The sequence below is a fragment of the Cydia splendana genome, chromosome 5, assembly GCF_910591565.1.
Source record: "Cydia splendana chromosome 5, ilCydSple1.2, whole genome shotgun sequence".
Lineage (NCBI taxonomy): Eukaryota > Metazoa > Arthropoda > Insecta > Lepidoptera > Tortricidae > Cydia > Cydia splendana.
In genome coordinates, this window is record NC_085964.1 from 16,815,615 (window position 1) to 16,835,741 (window position 20,127).

The 20,127-nt window shown below is 40.7% G+C and overlaps 2 protein-coding genes across 2 annotated transcripts; one reads left to right on the plus strand and one right to left on the minus strand.

The window, feature by feature from the left end:
- Nucleotides 1–489: 489 nt before the first annotated feature.
- LOC134790910 (polycomb protein Asx-like) lies at nucleotides 490–9,245 on the minus strand. The gene is made up of 7 exons (XM_063761909.1): nucleotides 6,916–9,245; nucleotides 6,765–6,833; nucleotides 6,507–6,580; nucleotides 6,008–6,426; nucleotides 4,953–5,223; nucleotides 3,561–3,671; nucleotides 490–2,788 (listed from the first exon to the last, which is right to left on the minus strand). Exons 1-7 carry the CDS (start codon nucleotides 8,948–8,950, stop codon nucleotides 2,642–2,644), a joined length of 3,126 nt encoding a protein of 1,041 aa, XP_063617979.1. The 5' UTR covers nucleotides 8,951–9,245; the 3' UTR covers nucleotides 490–2,641.
- A 1,181-nt stretch (nucleotides 9,246–10,426) lies between these two features.
- On the plus strand, nucleotides 10,427–16,476 carry LOC134790911 (uncharacterized). The gene is made up of 7 exons (XM_063761910.1): nucleotides 10,427–10,601; nucleotides 10,684–11,826; nucleotides 11,903–11,964; nucleotides 13,161–13,220; nucleotides 13,312–13,545; nucleotides 13,641–15,185; nucleotides 15,456–16,476. Exons 1-6 carry the CDS (start codon nucleotides 10,588–10,590, stop codon nucleotides 15,173–15,175), a joined length of 3,048 nt encoding a protein of 1,015 aa, XP_063617980.1. The 5' UTR covers nucleotides 10,427–10,587; the 3' UTR covers nucleotides 15,176–15,185; nucleotides 15,456–16,476.
- Nucleotides 16,477–20,127: the final 3,651 nt, after the last annotated feature.

The window sequence follows — 20,127 nt, forward strand, 5'->3', positions numbered from 1 at the left end:
CCTTAATTAACACAAAGACATGCTTAGTGTTAAAGTAAGAACGCTAAGGACGAAGAAAATCGTACATTGACCTCCATTTCCTATGTCTATGGCACGAGCATAATTACGGCTTGGCAAAAAAGAGTAGAAATTAAAAAGTGGCAACACTGTAGTGTCGTCCCGTTTTCTTATACAAATTGGTTTGAAAGGGACGACACTAGTTTTGCCACTTTTTAATTTCTACTCTTTGCCAAGCTGTATATTGCTGTACCGCCTATGATGCCACAGAGGATCATGCCACTGTGCGAGCGAGACAACAATATAATTATAGGCGTGCGATAGAGATAGGCGAACAGGCGGGTTAATGTGCGAAATTCTTCGTGCTTAAGAGTCCTTACTTTAGTATATGTACAGTGGCGTTCAAAAGTGCATGGATAGGTGTCGACCGTAATGCCTTAATATTACGGTTGAACATCTCCATGCACTTTTGAACGCCACTGTACATACTTAACGTATGTGATGTAAAATGTAATGCATGAACCTACATTGAATATGGATGGTGACATATTTCTGACATATCTCAAAGCTCACAAGTTTCAGCCATTCCAAATGAACAGTTACTTTTATTACAATTTTATTCTACTTCTTAGACATTTTTTGTGATATATAAGGTTTCACAACTCAAATTTGCGAGTTTTGCTGAAATATTTATACCACTAAATATCTCTACCGGCCCGCCTACCATAGTATGATTTATAACCAAATTAAACCATTCATTCAATTGGTAGTTACATACTTGCTAAAAAAGAGACAATAAATGGTTGAAATCGGCGATAGATCGTACTATGCTAGGGCATATTTAATAAAAAAAGTAGCATGCTTGATTCTCAATATGTATGTTGCAGGCATTTGTTAACATCTAAATAATAGTATTTTGTGACACTATGTATACATGTAAAACAATGTTAACAGTTATTAATGTGTGATATATGTATTATATATTTTCTGATTGAAACAGAGTGAGCAATACGTTATATTAAATGCCTATATAATATATGTTAAGATTGCTTATTATTATAATTGTAACATCCTTTGATGAGATAGGGCGTCTAGAAATCATCACTTAAGGCATTGCTATGTGAACAATCTAGGCATAGCCATTATATGGTCGCTATCTAATCAACATAATTATATTGAATCAGTTACTTTTTCATATTTCAGTTATTTCGTTACAATATCGTTACTGCGCTAAATGTTACGTTCGTTACATGCTAATGTTACGTGTGGTACAACAGGCCATGTAAAATCAAGAGATCGTTCTGAGATTACATGGATCATGTTAATTTCAAACCAAGTATTAAATTGGCAAAAGCAATATTCATTTGTAAAATGTCCTTACAAAAATATGATAGACAGCTATAAATATATTGCATAACTTAGTGTCGTATTAGTGTACACGCCATAATGAAAAACTTAAATATAACAAGTAATATAGTAAATACTTATACAAATGTATAGAACCCTCCATTGTATTATTACAATTCGACCCGATGTTTTAACCACTAGGGTCGCGTTTTATAAGGTTCGTAACCTGCAATGTACTCATGCCTCTATTTCTAACAACCATATTTGTTAGAAAGAGAGGCAAACAGCGACTATAGGTTACAAGTCTTCTGTAACACGCGACCATGCTATCTTTCGTCAATAAATATCTGTACATGTCCCTAATTAAGACATACAACTAGGAAGGATCCGCATCTCTGCCGACGCGGCCCCTGAGAGCGAGCCTCACGCTCGGCTAAAAAACTATACAAACTAAAAACAATACTTACTTGTGATGATAATCAGATATTAAAAATATAATGGCAAAATCATATCTATACCTAGCTTAAATTCTAATTTTCCTCGTATGTACTCTTATGAAGAACTATGATCCTTATTTTCAATAAAAATTAACAAATGATTAAATTACAGCAGTAAGACTCTTAGTAGAGAAATAATCAAATGAAAAATTTCACATCAGTTCCATCAAATAAATAATATAATAAGATTAATGAGCCTTAAAAAATGGCATAGGTGTGCAAAATGAACATTGAAATCTAATAATGTGATGTGTAAATCTATTTACGAAATTACTAATCATCTCTCTTGTTTTGCTTAACAGTGTAAAAATATTTCTATTGTCGATAAATAATTAATACTTAAATGGAAAAAGACCCTATTTTATGACGTTTAGTTAAGCTGCACCCTCGTCTGAAGATTTCGATTATATTAGCGTGAATTATCTGGGACAATCATTAAGCTACTTTAGTGAATACAATGCTAGTTGATACCAGCGTCATCTACTCTACACGTGCGACTCTCACTCTTCAAAATGATAGCACCACATCTGAAAACCACATTCCACACATGTCCAAACACTTTACAAAGCCAAATCACGAGAGTTTGTGAGAGAATTCACTGAGTAGCGAGTCACGTCCGCGTGTGAGACAGGGCACTTCTCTGAGCTGAACTTTACTTTCACAGTACAAACACTTTCTTGGGCGCTCGCCGGGTCAAGCGCGAGATAGTCGTGTCATTTGACGCGAGGCCCCGCTGTCGACACACTTCACACAAGAGTTTTTAAAGACTTGGGGCTGAGCGCGTTCGGCGCCGCTTCGTGTCAGCGTATGAGACAGGTGAGGCAGAGCTCGGCCGAGCCGATGCAGTCGTCGTGGCAGAAGGCGCCGCACTTCTTGCAGAGGATCATGGCGCGCAGGTTGCACACGCACGCGTCGTCCGCGCCCACGCTGCGGCATCGCGTCACGCTCTGGAAACGAAACAGATCTGATTTAGCCTTAGAACGCACTACGATTAATTTCTTGCGGTTTCAGTCTTTTAAGTGCGTGCGCTTATGAAGCATGCCGTACGTTACGCTTTTTGTTGCGGTTCTGAAACCCCAAAAAATTAATCGCAGTGCGTCCTAAGCCTAAAGGGGCCCACTGATTAACAGTCCGCCGGACGGTATCGTCAGTTAGAACAAAATTTTGACAGTTCCGAACAACTGACAGGCCATTACCGTCCGGCGGACTATTAATCAGCGGGCCCCTTTAGACCTTCTCAGTACACCAACATAAAACAAGGCAAAGACTTTATGTCCAATAGAGACTTGATGATGTGTCTTCATTAAAAAAGTGGAACAGCATAGTTACAAAAAGCATAATGAAATACCTAGAATAGCAAAATAGGTGTACTTAGAAGCGCTGGTGGCCTAGCGGTATAGCGTGCGACTTTCAATCCGGAGGTCGCGGGTTCAAACCCCGGCTCGTACCAATGAGTTTTCGGAACTTATGTACGAAATATCATTCGATATTTGCCAGTCGCTTTTCGGTGAAGGAAAACATCGTGAGGAAACCGGACTAATCCCAATAAGGCCTAGTTTCCCCTCTGGGTTGGAAGGTCAGGTGGCAGTCGCTTTCGTAAAAACTAGTGCCTACGTCAAATCATGGGACTAGTTGTCAAGCGGACCCCACCAGCTCCCATGAGCCGTGGCAAAATGCCGGGATAACGCAAGGAAGAAGAAGCAAAATAGGTGTACTTACAACATTGGTGTTTTGATTGGCTGGCGGAGCGCTGGATGCCCTTGGTGCTACGTTGGGAGTCCGCTGGACGAGAATGTACTGTCCCATGTTGTTGGCTCTGTTATCATTTATCTGTAAGCAGAAATATTTTACTTCGTAAAAAGGTCATAAACTGTAACATACCATGTTTCGATTAGGGAGTATTACTGCAATGTTCTGCCGCCAGAGTGCAGCACTAGCTCCTCTAGTAAACCATAGATTAACTTATACACACTGTGTCTTAAACTGTTTTTTGACAAGTTTTCACAGACAATAAAATAAGACATTGATGCATCAAGGCAGTTTGTTAACAAGGGCCTATCGCAGTGGTTCCTAACCTGGGGGTAATTACCCCCGTGGGGGTAAAACTGGTATATTACGGGGGTAATAAGCTAACCTAATATAACAATACAACAAACGTACACGTTTTATATTTTATTACCATTGGGAGGAGGGGTAAAATCAGGTTCTCTAATTAGTCATAGGGGTGACCGGACTGAAAAGGTTAGGAACCACTGGCCTATCGGGAAACGCGAAGATAGAAATTTAGTTATCTGCCTCTTTATCGCTCGAATAAGCAAGAGTGATAGAGATGTTAGATAACAAAATTTCGATTTTCTTGTTTCGCGGTAGACCCCCAGACTGTGACGGATAGTGGTAGTGGCGCCTCCTACGCGGAGTTTCGGGTAATATTCCCTATTAACTTATGTACATAGGGCTGTGTAGGCAGAAGTGTGCCATGTTCATCAGCTGTAAAACTAGGAGGCGCAATTTTTTCATAAACTTTACATTTCTTTTACTATCAAGAACTCTTTGCTATTAGCCATGTTTGTGAATAAATCGAGAATGATTTTTTCGACCTCAAGTTTAGTTTAAGTTAATTTATTCGATCGATACATAGGTGACAGTAAAATGTACATCACGTGTGGGTGCCGGGAGTGACTTTTATAGCCCTAGGTTTCGGTTTCGCAAGGCACGTTCGAGCCCATGCACGTCAGGCTTTACCGAATACTTGATACTGATTTGTTCGGCTGTCGCCGTCGACGGATACCGATACATCATATAGCCCTAGCGGAAAAGATCGATAAAATTGTTTAGCAAGGTCCATCATACAAGAAAAAATTGCAGTTAAACTTGAAATCAATAGTGTATGAAATATGGTTGCATTTCTTTGAAGTAATTAGTATTAAGCTTAATAACCGAGTGGATCATTTTATGCTTTCGTTGTTCATATTTCATATGTTAATGTACCTCATTGTGCGACATGACAGAGACGGGTAGCTGTCTCAGCAGCACCGTTGGCGGGGGTGGTGGCACAGGGGGAGCGGGCGGCGGCCGCAGCTGACTGGATAAATTGACTTGTTGACTAGATACCTCATTATGCGGCATGACAGAGACAGGCAGCTGTCTGAGCAGCACGGGCGGCGGCGGCGGCGGCGGGGGTGGCGGGGGAGGCGCGACGGGCGGGGGAGGCGGGGGAGGCGGGCGCGGCGCGCGCGGGGCGCGGGTGAGCAGCGCGGGCGGCGGGCGCAGCTGGCCGCGCAGCGCGTCGCGGTTGGGGCTGTTCTGGATCACGGCCTGGCAGATCTGGTAGCTGCGCTCGAGGTTCACGGCGCCGGGGGGGACTTTGTTCGAGCTGCGGCTTCTGGAATGGGGTGGAGCATGAGATACAGTAATGATTATCAAAGTCCATATTAGACGTGTGAGCGTGTTCAGTAAGGTCATTTCTGTTGTTGATCCTAGACAGAGATGCAAGTATTGTTACACGGTACTGCATATTTACATCCGGACTGACTTTTCGGGCACCTACATTTATACAGGATGTTAGGAAAAAATCCTAAGACTTGATATTTATTTTGTTTTGTTTTTTGTAAAAATGTATGTACTATATGTATATTTATTTATTTATTATTTTAATAGAAATAAATTCTTTATAAAACTACTAAACTGCAAAACGTAATTCAAGACCAAAAAAAGTAAGACAATGTTGCCACTGCAATAATTTGTTTTGTAAAATAGTAAATTCCTTTTGATAAATAATCACTCAAAGATAATTTATTTATTAGTAATTTTACTCCTACAATTTAAAAAAAGTACTTTTATTTACTTATTTTTACATAAATACAAGACGCGCTAGTAAAAAGTAGCAACATTGTCTTACTTTTTTTGGTCTTGAATTACGTTTTGCAGTATACTTTAAATTAAATTTTTACTTAGGATAAGTTTTGATAACTGTCAAAATCCAGTGACAAAATCACAATAAAAAAGTGTTTTGCACTGAATCATTATGAAAAATGTTTTGGAAAAAATTACATTATTTAAGTACCTATTTAAACTTTATTGCACAAAAGAAAAAGGCATTGTGACCCATAGAATTTGATATTGATGACAGCTATTTCATTAAACATAATTAATGAAACTTTAATTACCTGTTTGATTCCTTTCCCGATTTTGATTTTTTCCCTGATGGCCTCACAATATTAGTCATAGTAGTTGAACTCACAGGTGGGTTAGTAGCCGTAGTACTAGAAACCAGACTAGTAGCCGGTTCACACTCTAGCTTTACAGAAGCATCTTTCATTGACTGACAACTTTCTGACGAATTTGATGACTCCATATTAAAATTTGCATCTCTATCTTCTTTATACATACAATCCTCATTCATGTTTGTGTCCTCCATGCTTGTTTTTGAATCTTCACTGAGATATTTTGAATTTTCTATGCTTGCGTTTGAGAAATTGTGTAATGTGATGACATCGTTTGTCAAATTGTTCTCAGTTTTCCATGATACTGCTGAAGTTTTTGGTTTTGCTGGGTCCTGCATGTTGTCATCAGGATATGACACCATCTGCAAGAAAAAGTGATTAGGAAATGTACTGATTTTTATGTAGTTTTATCATTAAAATGTGTTATTGTAGTTGTACGTACAGATGTGTTGGTTACTTCCATGATAGGAATTGATGAATTCTGAGGCATAGGCATGGTCACAACAGCAGTAACATCTAAAAACAAAGAAATCAGTACGTAATCAATCACATATTAATCCCATTTGACAACTTTAACAGACAGCAAAGGAAATAGATTTTATGAAATACCCTCATTATAAAAATATTGTATTAATTAATTCAACTTGACTTCTAGGTATTTTAGCCATAGTATTAAAAAATATAAATAATGTAAACTTACTTGTCTCACTCATGTATGATGATAATTCCATTAAATTGGGATGTGATGCATACTTTACATCTTCACATTCTGAAAAATAAATAATCATGATCAGTACTAAAATCATTTATTACAAATCTACATGAATGATAATTATGCTATTCAGACTTACGAGAAGCCAGTATTGACAGTCCTCCCGTCTCCAAAATAAAGGACTCTGCATCCTTGAAGTGTTCATCATAGTAATTATGTACAATATTTTCAGTTGATCTAAGTTTTTCAAATTTATCACAACTATCCTCATTCTCTTTTTCATTAGGTTGTTCATCATGGACTGGAACATTTTGACTGTTTATTTCTTGATTGTGATATGATTCTTTCTTAACATCTTCAGTTGCAGTGTTTTGTGGAGAAGCAATGTTAAAATTAGAAACATTTTTATCTTCTGTAGGAAACTGTTCTGGTATAAAGGCTCGAGGTGAAACAGGAGCTGGAGAGTGTTTAGTTTCTTCTTTAACATTGCAAGGGCTCTCCTCCATTTCTGTGACTGAATTCTCACATTGCAGATTATCATTGTTGACATTAACATCTTCACCTGTTCCAATGTTACTGACATTGTTATCAATTTTCAAACTTGATAGTGAGGATACACTTCTTTCATCATATTCATACACAGAAGCGGTTGCCTTGCTGTCTTCACTATTTGTGTCCACCTGGTCTTGTTCAGGGTATGTGTGTTCATCACTTGGACAAATCTGATCATTGGGATCATTTGTTTCACCATCGGAACAGTTATTGCTTCCTGGCTCTTCTACATTCTGTGTTAAAAAACCTAAATAATTATATACTTCTTCATCTTCATACCTGATTCTCTTTGCTATACTACAATTTTCATTGTCATTGTCATCACTTAGTCTCTTAGCAGTTTCAGAAAAGAAAGCTTCTGTGTCAGTTTTATTTGTTTCATTTTCTTTAGATGCACTTGACTCTTCGATTTTTACAACATTAAGGTCTAACTCTTGTTTAACTTCACTTCTTTCTGCTTCTGCATCCGGTAGCAACAAGGGATCCACAGGTGTGGAAGGAACAGAGTCATCCAACCTAGGTGCAGATGGAGAGTCAGAAAAATTAAAGTCAACTTGGCATTCCACATAGCCCCTTTGAGACTTGGCATGTTTGAGAGGGAGTAAATCCGGGACTGGTGCTGATGACTTTGCATTGATAGGAGGTTCCTCTACTACATCATCTGCTTTGGCGGATGACCTGGTCACTGCCCCGACATTCCTTAATCTTTTACTATTACTGGATGATTTACTTTTCTTAATCTTTGGAACAGTACTAGTGCTTGTAATGGATGCTGTGGGTCTCAATTTAATAGTTGTTTTTAATGAAGGCCTTTCTGAATTTAAATTAAGAGAAGATTTTTCTCTTCTAAATTTATCACCCCAAAAGGGTTCAAAATGCTTTAACTTCCATGGGTCAATTTTGCTTTTTTCTTTCTCTACTTCCGACTTTATTTTCTGCTGATTTTCAGGTGTAAATTCACCACCCGATAGACTCTCCTGCCACTCTAGACAGGCTCGGGCAAAGAATTCATTATTTAGACTAGAAGAACTTAGACGACCAGAAGGGCTAGGGCGATCCACACTTGGAAGCAGCTGCCCAAGCTTGTACTGGTACAGAGGCGGAAGTAATGAGAATGTATGTTTGTTTAGTAGTGCTCTAATGTTAGTGTTAACTAATATCGAATCAGGGGTCTCTAAATCTATGCAGCCTTCTCTAGTTTGCTGCAACTGTGCAGCAGTAGATAACTTCTTCCCACTTCGTTTGCGAGGCTTGAGACAGAATCCTGGTATACTGGCAAGTACCTCGCGCATTGTAGACAGTTTATTAGAACTAGTATTTGTCTCCGTGTAAGTTGTAGCTGCCGTCCATTCCCTGGCCTCTGGTGGTGGAGGAGGTGGTAAAGGCTTTACTATAATCCTTGGTAGAGGCCTTGAATGATTAGAACTCTTTTTTCTTCTTTTTGACTGTTTCCGCGACGAGTGCTTGCTCGATTTTGGTTCAGGTGCTTCACCGTCTTCTGGAATGCGTACGACGGAATACTGCTCACTGATATTACAGGATAAGTATTTACTCTCTGACGAATTGTCGGAGAATTCCATATCGTTCTCCTCTACATTTGCAGGAGATACATCAAGCTCCATTGTGGAAGTATGCGTTTAATATTCTTATATCTAAGGTAGAGCGTGAGCAGTCTTGAAATTAAAATAATGTATTTATGCCGACAACAGTCACAATTTCAACCCATCGTGCATTCGTTTCCACTGTACACAGTTCTCTTCTAAGATGTATTTAGCTTTAAGATAAAGCATAACACATTTATGTCGTTGAATTTCTCAGGATTAATACAATTTTATTCACTAGTATTTCCTTTTTCTAAGGACAAGAGCAGAGCAAAATGTCACAACAACACCAAGGAAAATGGATTCCGTCCAATAAGTCGCGTTCACATAACAAAATACTTTAAGGGGAAGACAGTTTACCGAATATGATTTTTTATAAAGCTTATTTAAAACTTTGTAAAAAGCAACAATTATAAGACTATGGGTACACGGCTACAACTACTATGCAAAATTATTTTAAATTTCACTTTTGTATCTCGATCTTGTTTCATTCATTCACGACTCTATACAGTCTGTGGTAGTGATGGGTCAAATAGAAAAATTTTCAAACCGAATAAGTCGACTCCGATTTATACCCAAATCGGTTTGCAAACCGATTTGGCCAAGTCGATTTAACTTCAAGTTTTTAAGTAGGTATCAGTAGTTCAAACCGCTCCGTAGTCACTTGGTTTTGACTTGAGGAAATCGAATTGTCAATTTTACGGTTCGTTCGACCCGTAGAATCCTTAGTAGTAACACGACAGCAAAAACTTTTGTAATATTTTTTTACTTTCCGATGCGCGTTTATTACAATTTCATTAATTGCTAAAGCGTACACGGGAAAGCACTATACGAGCAAGCAGGAAAGAGCGTGCGGTCTCGTGCGATTCCGTGAGTCATTGCCGCGAATTCGTTCAGTTAGCAAATCGACGCGGCGCAAAACTGCCAAACCGATCCAAGTATACCGCCAAATCGATCTCTTTAAGCCCATGCGAAATTGAACCTTACCTCTTAAACAATAAGCTTAATTTTACTTTACCTGAAGATACATAGTTTCGACTTGACTCAATAATGGCGGCAATGTGCATGGCAACATTTTTCTTCGTAGTTTGAAGTCGATTCGCGGACATTTTATTCCTCAATATGTCAAACGAAAGTGACCCAGCAACAAATCGGAATGGGTGAACGCTTAGAGGATATAACCAATGGAGACGCCATGTCTAAAATTTTCGGTACAAAATAGTCTGCCGTTTTTTGCGGGGGAGGGGCACATCAAATGTATAGGTACGTCATGTCAGATAAACGTCAGTCCATACATATGGTTGACCATTGGCCGCCTATTTTCGACAGAGGGGAACGCCTGTTAATGGCGGCTCCATTGAACGTATCTTAAGTCGATTTACGGAACACTGACGTCTATTTAGTCGACTTCAGACCTAAATCGGTTTGAACCGATTTGTGAAGTCGAATCGTAACATCGCTAGTCTGTGGTTAGTTACAGCGCGGTTGTGCGGCTATGTGCGGCCATCTTGTTTCTTTCGAGAGTTGTAATGTGATTGTGGCCATTGAATTGTATAGATTTTGTGGTAATTATTCAGAAAAATAAATATAGTGTGGTATAATTGTTTGTAAAATATATTTAATATTGCTAGTGAAGTGTATTAGTTTCAAGAAGTACTATGGGACGAGGAAGGTAAGGGCACGTTTTTATGTTAATTTTATAATTGGATGCGTCATGTACAGCTTTTCTTAAAATGTTTTATAATGATTTTTAGGGATCGTAGTCGTGATAGGCGACGCAGCCGAAGCCGGAGTAGGAGTCGAAGCCGCAGTCGCAGTCCTCGCTATGGGCTTGGATCGGGCGGCGGTTACGGTGGAGGTGGCGGTGGCGGTGGCGGTTATGGCGGAGGAGGCGGCGGACGCCGTAACAACCCGGGCGCTAATTTGCGTAAACCAAAATGGGACTTGAACAGACTTAAACCTTTCAAAAAAGATTTTTATGTTCCACACGCAGATGTTGAGAACAGATCCGATTCAGAAGTAGAAGCATGGAGGAGCGAAAATGAGATTACATTGAAAGGCCGCAACATCCCGAAACCGACGCTAACCTTTGATGAGGCAAGTTTCCCGGATTATGTGATGGATGAAATAGATAAAATGGGATTTTCAAGACCAACACCCATTCAGGCACAAGGCTGGCCCATTGCTCTCAGTGGTTATGACATGGTCGGCATTGCTTCAACTGGTTCTGGAAAAACTCTGTCATATATTTTACCGGCAATAGTACACATCAATAATCAGCCAAAATCTAGCCGAGGTGATGGCCCCATTGCTCTTGTATTGGCTCCTACCAGAGAATTAGCACAACAAATTCAAGAAGTATGTGACAAATTTGCAAACACTTCCAAAATTCATAACACTTGTCTATTTGGTGGTGCTCCCAAGGGCCCTCAAGCAAGAGATTTGGATGCCGGTGTGGAAATAGTAATTGCAACTCCTGGCCGTTTGCTTGATTTCCTGGAAAGTGGAAGAACTAATCTAAAACGCACAACATATTTAGTGCTTGATGAGGCTGACAGAATGTTGGACATGGGTTTTGAACCCCAAATCCGGAAAATCATTGAGCAAATCAGACCTGACAGACAAACCCTAATGTGGTCCGCAACATGGCCTAAGGAAGTACAGAGTTTGGCATCAGAATTTTTGAAAGATTACCTACAGATCAATGTGGGTTCCTTGTCATTGGCAGCTAATCACAATATTCTTCAAATTATTGATGTGTGCATGGAGTATGAAAAAGAGACGAAATTGAGCACTCTCCTCAAAGAGATCATGGCAGAGAAAGAAAATAAAACTATTATATTTATTGAGACTAAGCGCCGTGTAGATGACATCACCCGAAAAATGAAGCGTGATGGGTAAGTTAACTGTTTACAAATTTTTGAATTCATATGAAATAGTTAGTAGATACTTAACTGTGTTTTTTTTATGTAGGTGGCCTGCAGTCTGTATTCATGGTGACAAATCTCAGAGCGAAAGAGACTGGGTACTGCAAGGTAAGACGTGAACAAGGTATTATGCATAAATGAATATTGATTTCCTTTTGTTTTATGGTTATATCAACAGAATCAACCTGTATTGAGATTTGATATTTGTTACTTAAAATCTATAAAATAGAATGATTTGCACTAAAAATTCGCCCAATACTAATTATAATAAAAGAATAACATGGATTCGAGAAGCGGTGTCGGATTGAGATTCTCAGGCGATCGCCGTGGCATCGCTGCCGCAGGGCGGTGTGGGAGTGGGGCAGCGCAGGCTGTGTGTGAAGCGCTCCGTATCTGACTCGTGTCTGCATGTGCAGGCTGGGGCGATGCGGCCGCGCGGCGACCCGGGCGGCCCCGCGACCGCGACCCCCGCGGCACGCCGGGCCGCGCCGCCGCTAGTTGTCGGGGCTAGTAGCTAGCCCTGTGCAGTAACTCTGCCACCCTCGCACTGCACTGCCGCGCCGCGGTGCCGCGGCCAGTCTGAGCCGCTTCTCGAGCGTCCGGCGAGGCTCGTCGGCCGCGCCGCTCGCGTGCGGCGTCCCCGACGTCCCGGCTCACGGCTGTCGCCGCCAGCCGTCTGGCGCCCTAGTGCGCCGTCGAGCCGATCGGCTCGCTCGCCGCCGGTCACGCCATTCGTTCTCGATTATTCTTTTGCGTGTATTGTCCTATGATATACCGAGGAGACAGTACAATTAGTAAGTTTATTCGAGAAGTTATGGAATGTTATACCCATTAAAACCTGCAACACTGACTTGCATTTACGTACTTGTGGTCTCTGTATTTTTTAGAAGTACTCTGCAACAACATGATTTATTTATTTCCCTATTATTTTCATTACTTATTATTTTCTCCCTTACCATATTTACTGATCATACATTCAAATTAATTATGGAAAAGAGGGCAGAGCAAATGGAAAATGGAACAATGTTCTAGAGGTATTCTGGTGAAACATTCAAAGCATTTCTTATACATACCATTAATTGAAACCACTTTCTACAAAACATTTGACTACAGGCTTGGGTAATGTATACATAATGGGTTTTACTTGGATTTCATAGGTGAACTCCGTATGCTTGCTAGTGCAGTTGTGAATGAAATAAAGAGTTGTAGAAAGGAATGTAAGAAGCGCAGATTCACGCTACACTAAGTTTGCATACGGAGCATACTTAGAGTCTTGTACTAATATTACCAACAATTTTTTACAGATTTTCGAAGTGGTAAAGCACCTATTTTAGTAGCTACGGATGTAGCCGCTCGTGGCTTAGGTATGTAAGATTCTGTAAAAACCTATTCTATTAGTTGAACTTCAATTGGGATTTTTCTTGGGGTATTAATATGTTTCCTTTGTTTTGACAGATGTGGATGATGTTAAATTCGTCATAAACTTCGATTATCCCAGCAATTCTGAAGACTACGTCCATCGCATCGGTAGGACAGGGCGTACCAATAAGACCGGAACGGCTTACACGTTCTTCACTCCCTCAAACGCAGCTAAGGCGGCCGATCTCGTGTCCGTGCTGAAGGAAGCCAAACAAGTCGTTAATCCCAAGCTGCAGGAATTAGCCGAACGCGGGGGTGGGGGTGGCAGACGTAAGTAGATTGAATAGAATATGTATAAGTCATAGTCATAATATTTCGCTGTCTTTAAATTATATATATTATAACTCGTGTAAATGTTTGTGCAGGTCACCGCGGCCGTGGCGGCAGATATCGCCGCGGCGGGCGTCGCTCGCGGACCCGTTCGCGCTCCCGCTCTCGCGACCGCCGCCGCCGCTCTCGCTCGCGCTCCCGCGATCGCCGCCGCCGCCGCCACAGCTCATCCCGTTCTTCGCGAAGCAAGTCCTCAAGATCATCCAGAAGCCGTTCGCGTTCCCGCTCGCGCTCGCGTAGCCGCTCCCGCTCAGGCAAGTGCAGCCCACACAAGGACGCTCCTACTGCCGGGCCGCAGGCCGCACCCCAAGCTCTGCTGCCGACGCCGAAACCTCTCCTTCCGACTCCCACTATCGGTCCCCAGTTGCCGCCAAACCCTGCTGACCAACCCAACGGCAAAGGTCCAGCGACGCTTCCCGTTCGCAAGGACGCCCCTCGAACAAATAATGAAGTTAGGAATACAAATAATGACAACTCAAATTACATGCAACAGATGCAGGCGCCACCTCCGAATCAAGTGCCACCACTAATGGGCCTGAATCCTATGAACATGTGTATGCCCCCCATGAACGGCCAAGGGTTCGTCATGCCTCCCTTTTTCCCAGCCGACCAGTACGGTGTGATGATGCCACCGTTTCCCCCCGGCGCAGGCGCCATGGTCCCCGGCGGCTGGGGCCACCCGCCCCCGCCGCCGCCTCCCCCTCCCCCTTCCTCCGCCCCGTCAGCAGGCAACGCTTACGACAACTTTAATTACGGACCACACGGCTCGGGAGAGAGCAACCTCGAGCCAGATTCCAGGAAGCGAGGACCTCGCAAAGGCGGGCCCGGCGGCTCGGACCAGGGCGCCTCGCGCGGTGGTCTCGGAGCTGACCCTCGCGGAGGCCTGGGCGCTGACCCCCGCGGCGGCCTCGGCGCCGACCCCCGCGGCGGCTTGGGCGCCGACCCCCGCGGCGGCCTCGGCGCCGACCCCCGCGGCGGCCTCGGCGCCGACCCCCGCGGCGGCCTCGGCGCCGACCCTCGCGGCGGCCTAGGCTCGGGCGGGGGCCTCGGCTCCGACGGCGGCGGCGGGCAGCGCGCCCGCGGTGGCCGCGACCGGCCCCGCCGACGTGGAAGAGGACGCGATAGCAACGATTTTAACGAAACTTCGGGTGGCGGCGGTCTCGGTTCGGACAATGCCGAGCCCTTGGGATCCGGCGGCCTCGGCGGGGGCCCCGGGTCCGTCCCCGGCTACGGGTATCCCTCTGGCGGTCCCGACGTACCCCATGGGAGCCTGCTGCCGCGCATGCTTCCTCAGAATGGCGGAGAGATCGTCGGGCCGCAGGCTAACTTTACAGCGTTTGGGTCCTATGGTCAAAAATCCAACAAGAGACAGCAAAACGAACAGTACCAGAATGATTCTAATCAGTATAATGGAGCTCCATATAATAATGGTTACGGCCCACAAGACATGGGCCCGGGCAGACCGCAAGGTTTTGGTATGTTTCCAAATCATAATGGTCCAGGCAATGCGCAGGCTGGTGGCTCTATGGGGTACAACAATGACCGCCAGAGGAATCGCCAACGACGGTGAAATTCTTGAGGTTTGTTACCTTCAAACCAAATGCAAACTCACCTCCATGCGTAACAATCACTGTTTTCTTGATGTGCCAACTATAAGTATAATGTTATTGTTGACCCCGCAGAGATTCCTCGTGTTCTCGACGCTCTAGTGCTATTATTGATTATTCATAATGATGAAAGTTTTTTTATGGTTGGTTCATCATTCAACACCTCTAATAATTGTAAACTTTGTGCTTGTATCTTCACTATTTTCATGTTATTGTTTTATACTAATTTATATTTTATTGCAGAAAACGGACACAATGGGGATTCGCGACGTCGCAGAAGAAGATAGAACGCGGCCAAACCTCTACAAAGAAGTAATATTGACTGAATCTTTCAGTGACATAGTGCAGTTACGCTATCCGTATATATTTCCTTCTTTGCATATGCTTAAATCCTAATTTTAATATAAGTAGTATCATTAAAATGAGAACAAAAATAATTACAAACATTTCACTATATTTGTAGTATTCCATTCCATTGTATTAGGGATCACTTTGCTCTTCTCAATACCAGTATTTAAAGCAAGCTTCAATAATATGTTTGACGTAAGAATATAATGACCTGTGTTTAAGAATCTTATTGAGAAACATCATTTCAATTAGTCTAGGTTAAAGATTAGACTTAGTGTATCGTGGAGAATAGGATTCAAGGTTATTTTGCGGGGCTTCAGATACCTTGTAATCATCTGCAATCCCATTTGGCCTAGGTACAAACATGTATTAGAGTGATTTCTAATTTTTATTACAAAATTTGTAAAACAAATTACCATGTTGGCAATAAAACAATTGTGTAAGCAAAATTTCGTAGTGTAATAATATAGTTTTTACTGGGTTACTACCGAGAGAGGACGATTTTGGTATTTTTTCTTTGGATTGCAAGGGTTAAAATAGTTATTGTACAAAAAATTGTTGGTTGTTGCTCTAATACATATTTGTAATTTGTTAACACTATTAAATTTGTAATGCCTATAGATAGTGGCGGATTGTAATTGTATGTTGTGAGATAATTTGATTTTATTGTTACATAGTGGACAAGTACATAAAAATGTGAATGGAGAGAGCACACTGCATAGAAGTGAAGCTCATCGTATTGTAATCATCTCTTAACAGATTAGGTATACAGTTTATACATACATTATGTAATGTATGGTCTTATAAAATAATGGCTGTATAACTTAGGTTAAGTCATTAATCAATCCTGTAATTCCATTTTTCATATACATCTCTGTATAATTACGTGAGCGTAAATAAATATTTGCACTGCAAATGGTTGTTTTTATTTTTTTATATAATACAATACCTATTTAATTAATGTACTGCCCAACAATAGAAGTTTCTGAGCGGACTAGGTAAAACATCTAAATACAATTTTTTTAGGCGGGGATAAGTGTGTGCAGGTCATATTGTAATTTTGCACAAGTCCCAAAGTAAATTGAATAAGACTGGTGGCCCAAAAATACATTGACAAAGAATTCTCAGGAATTATTTTCTTACTTTTACAAAATATAAAATTATCACTATAATCATTAAACTAAAACAAAACTTATTTTCTTCAAAATATATCCTTAAACTTAGATACACAAACCCAAATGTTTGTTAAAATTACCAACAATATGCTGCTGTAAAAAAAACTCAACATATTTTTCACACCATGTATGTGCATGTTAGCCTTGAAATTTGTCGAGGTATGGATCAAAATTGAATAAATCAAATTATTCAACTTATTTGTTAAGTTTATTTTTAAAACAATAAATACATCAAGTTAACGCTATATTGAAGCTTACTGGCTGCCCAGGTACTAATATGTGTTCAAAATCTCCAGAAGGTTTATTGGATACCCGCATATCCTGTCCAAGATCTTGGGGCTTTCCTATTATGAGTTCCCAGCGACCATTGTCACATTTTTTGAACTTGCACCCCAGTTTATCTTTTAAAAGTCTACGCAATGTGTCGATTTGTCCTGGAAAATTATATTCATTTCTGGCAGCAATTAAGATTTTCTTTACAGTTAGGACTTCTTTATTCTCGGTTTGAAATCTGTGGATAATTCTTCTTATTCCTTCTATCATATTATCATCTATATCTAATCTCTTTTTAGGGCTCTTTCGTTTTCGAGTTATTGTGAAATTAATTGTGTCTGTGTCTGAAGATCCATCAACTAATGCAGCTGCTTTGATTTTCATTGCTTCTTTTTTTATATTTCTGATTGTGCGCTCCGGTACACCTGTAGCTAAAGCAGTGCGTTTCAAGGCTCGATGTAATGGTAACAAAATATATTTGTTTCTTTTCTCCATTTCAAAGTAAGTCAAAACTTTGTATAACACATTACGCACCTCATTACTTATTGCCTTTCCCCTTCCCATGGCTATTAACGAAGTAAGTACTTATTTGGAAATTGCACTGATTCAAAAAACTTATACCTGAGGTCAAGAATTGAAATTTCGAAACATGATAAACATAAAATGAATAATAAACAAACTAATGATGCTGTACTGATAATGAGCCACTCACTGACTGCACTCATGCACTGACAGATGTGACAGTGACATAAAAACCGGGCAAGTGCGAGTCGGACTCGCGCACGAAGGGTTCCGTACCATAATGCAAAAAAAAAAACGGAAAAAATGCAAAAAGAAAACGGTCACCCATCCAAGTACTGACCACGCCCGACGTTGCTTAACTTTGGTCAAAAATCACGTTTGGTCAAAAAAAACCTACCACATGAGTAGATACTTTTCTCGGTTTCGTTAAACATAAATCTTCACTCTGCACTTCAAAATAGCGAGTCTATTTAACGAAAATAGAAAAATAAACAAGATTTTCTACACACAATACTATTTATATTATCTTAAAATTAGGTCGAAAGAAAAAAAATGCAAAAAAATACACGTGAGGTTGTGAGGGGGAAGGGGGTATCCAAAAACCTCACCAAATATCACCAAGCGGGAAGGGGGGGTCAAAAAGTAGCCGAAAACACCTCGCGTGATTTGTGCACAACCCCTTGGCGCCATAGAAGGTAGGATCCTGTAGAAGTGGTGTACCTCCGTGAGGGAGAAAACATACGCAATGCGACACTATGATTGGTCGAATTTATTTGTTGCCCGCCATAATACATGGTGGGGAATAAAAAAAAAGTGAGACTGTGACATAGAAGGTAGGATCGCATAGAAGTGGTATACGCGTGCCTCCGTGAGGAACAAAACATACGCAAATGCGACACTGTGATTGGTCGAATTCATTTGTTGCCCACCATTCTCCATACTAATAAAAAGGTGGGGAACAAACAAAAAGTGAGACTGTGACAAGGACAAGCAATAATACCGCTTTCTCTGCTACTCCTACTGAAAGATACATAAGACTATCCCGTTCTGTCAGTTACCCCCACCACTCATGCCAGATCCAGGTATATCCTAGATTCATGGACTGTGACAAGGACAAACAATAATAACGCTTTCGCTGCTACTCCTACTGAAAGTTACATAAGATAAGACCATGGTCTAATAAAACATGGTCTTCCATTCCCAGAGTGACACGCGATTACGTCACAATAACATTGCCACTTTATTTCAACATAACATGTTACATGGGTACATTATACCTATGGTTAATAAGTTAAAATATTTCTTTATAATTTTATAATTTTCATTTATATGTATTTTAGCTTAAATTTTACAATAACACGTCATTTTTAATTACTCGTTAGCAATATCTTCCGATTCACGAAAGAAATTTCAGACTTTCGGGTAATTCTGTTTATACTACTGGCAACACAGGATAGCGCTGAGGACATTTGACAATTCGGATCTAGATAACTTCATGCCCGACCGTCATCCTTGTCGAACGCGTGTTAATTGTTATTTCCTTCTCGCTCAGTGTCAGCAGTCGCAGAGTTTTCCAAACTTTTCACGTCGTAAGCTTGGTAATTAATGTTTTGTTACGAAAATGGTTGGCTGTTCTATTCGGAACTGTAAGAGTAGGAGTAAAAAGGGCAGTATAATCAGATTTTATACGTTTCCGAATAATGAATCCGTAGCCAATGAATGGCTTCGCTATTGTGGACTGAAAACAATATGTAAAAATGGTATGTATACGTAATTATCGACAATAATTACTATTAATGATAAAATTTTATGTTCTATGTTTGCTTGTTAACGCAAGCAGCCCCCCTAAGAAATTAAAACGAAAATTGCTTAAAGTGTCGAACACCGTTTATTGATTAACTGTGAATTAGTTTTTCAAACGTTTGTCTTGTATAGATAAATAAAGTTTAATTTAATACATTAGATTTGTTTTATTTTACTATGTTTCTGCATGAATAACTTAAAATTAATGCCGTTAAAATAATTTTCACCGTTGGTTAAAATTCTCCCACATTTCAAAGTTTGAGAACCTGTAAACAGCATGATGACGTAGGCGCGTGTCAGTTAGGTCATACGCGAATCTCGGAATGGAGTACCAGGCGGAGTATATTATTATACCATGGATAAGACTATCCCGTTCTGTCAGTTGGCTCCAACACTCATGGCAGATCCAGTTTTAATACTAGATTCATGACAGGGGCCTTAAGATATAAATGATGTCATAGAACAGTTAAATTAAGGGTTTCATCTCGGAATGAGAGATAATAAGCTGGAAATTCGTATACACCTTCGGTATGACGTATTAAAGGTTCTCTTAAAAGTCAACGCATATAATATATCGTGTGCGCGTCAGAAGTTATTCAAGGTCAAGGGTCATAAAAATCGGATTTTCGCGGATATCAACATTTCTATAGCTTCAATGTTGTTTACATGCAGGTAAAAATTATAGAGCATAAAATTTGCAACAAGTTAGGTATTAAACATTTTTTCATGATACGTACTATTAGCTGGTTTGATAGTGCACGACACCTTGCATTTTGTGACTATCCGCTGAAACA

Excerpts from the sequence above, each read along its gene's own strand:
- LOC134790911 (XM_063761910.1), top strand. Across the intron at positions 11,827-11,902 it reads CGAAAAATGAAGCGTGATGG|GTGGCCTGCAGTCTGTATTC; the intron begins GTAAGTTAACTG and ends TTTTTTATGTAG. Across the intron at positions 11,965-13,160 it reads AAGAGACTGGGTACTGCAAG|ATTTTCGAAGTGGTAAAGCA; the intron begins GTAAGACGTGAA and ends AATTTTTTACAG.
- LOC134790910 (XM_063761909.1), bottom strand. The coding sequence starts at position 8,950 with ATGGAGCTTGATGTATCTCCTGCAAATGTAGAGGAGAACGATATGGAA. Across the intron at positions 6,581-6,764 it reads ATCATACATGAGTGAGACAA|ATGTTACTGCTGTTGTGACC; the intron begins GTAAGTTTACAT and ends CTTTGTTTTTAG. Across the intron at positions 2,789-3,560 it reads CCAATCAAAACACCAATGTT|AGCGTGACGCGATGCCGCAG; the intron begins GTAAGTACACCT and ends TTTCGTTTCCAG.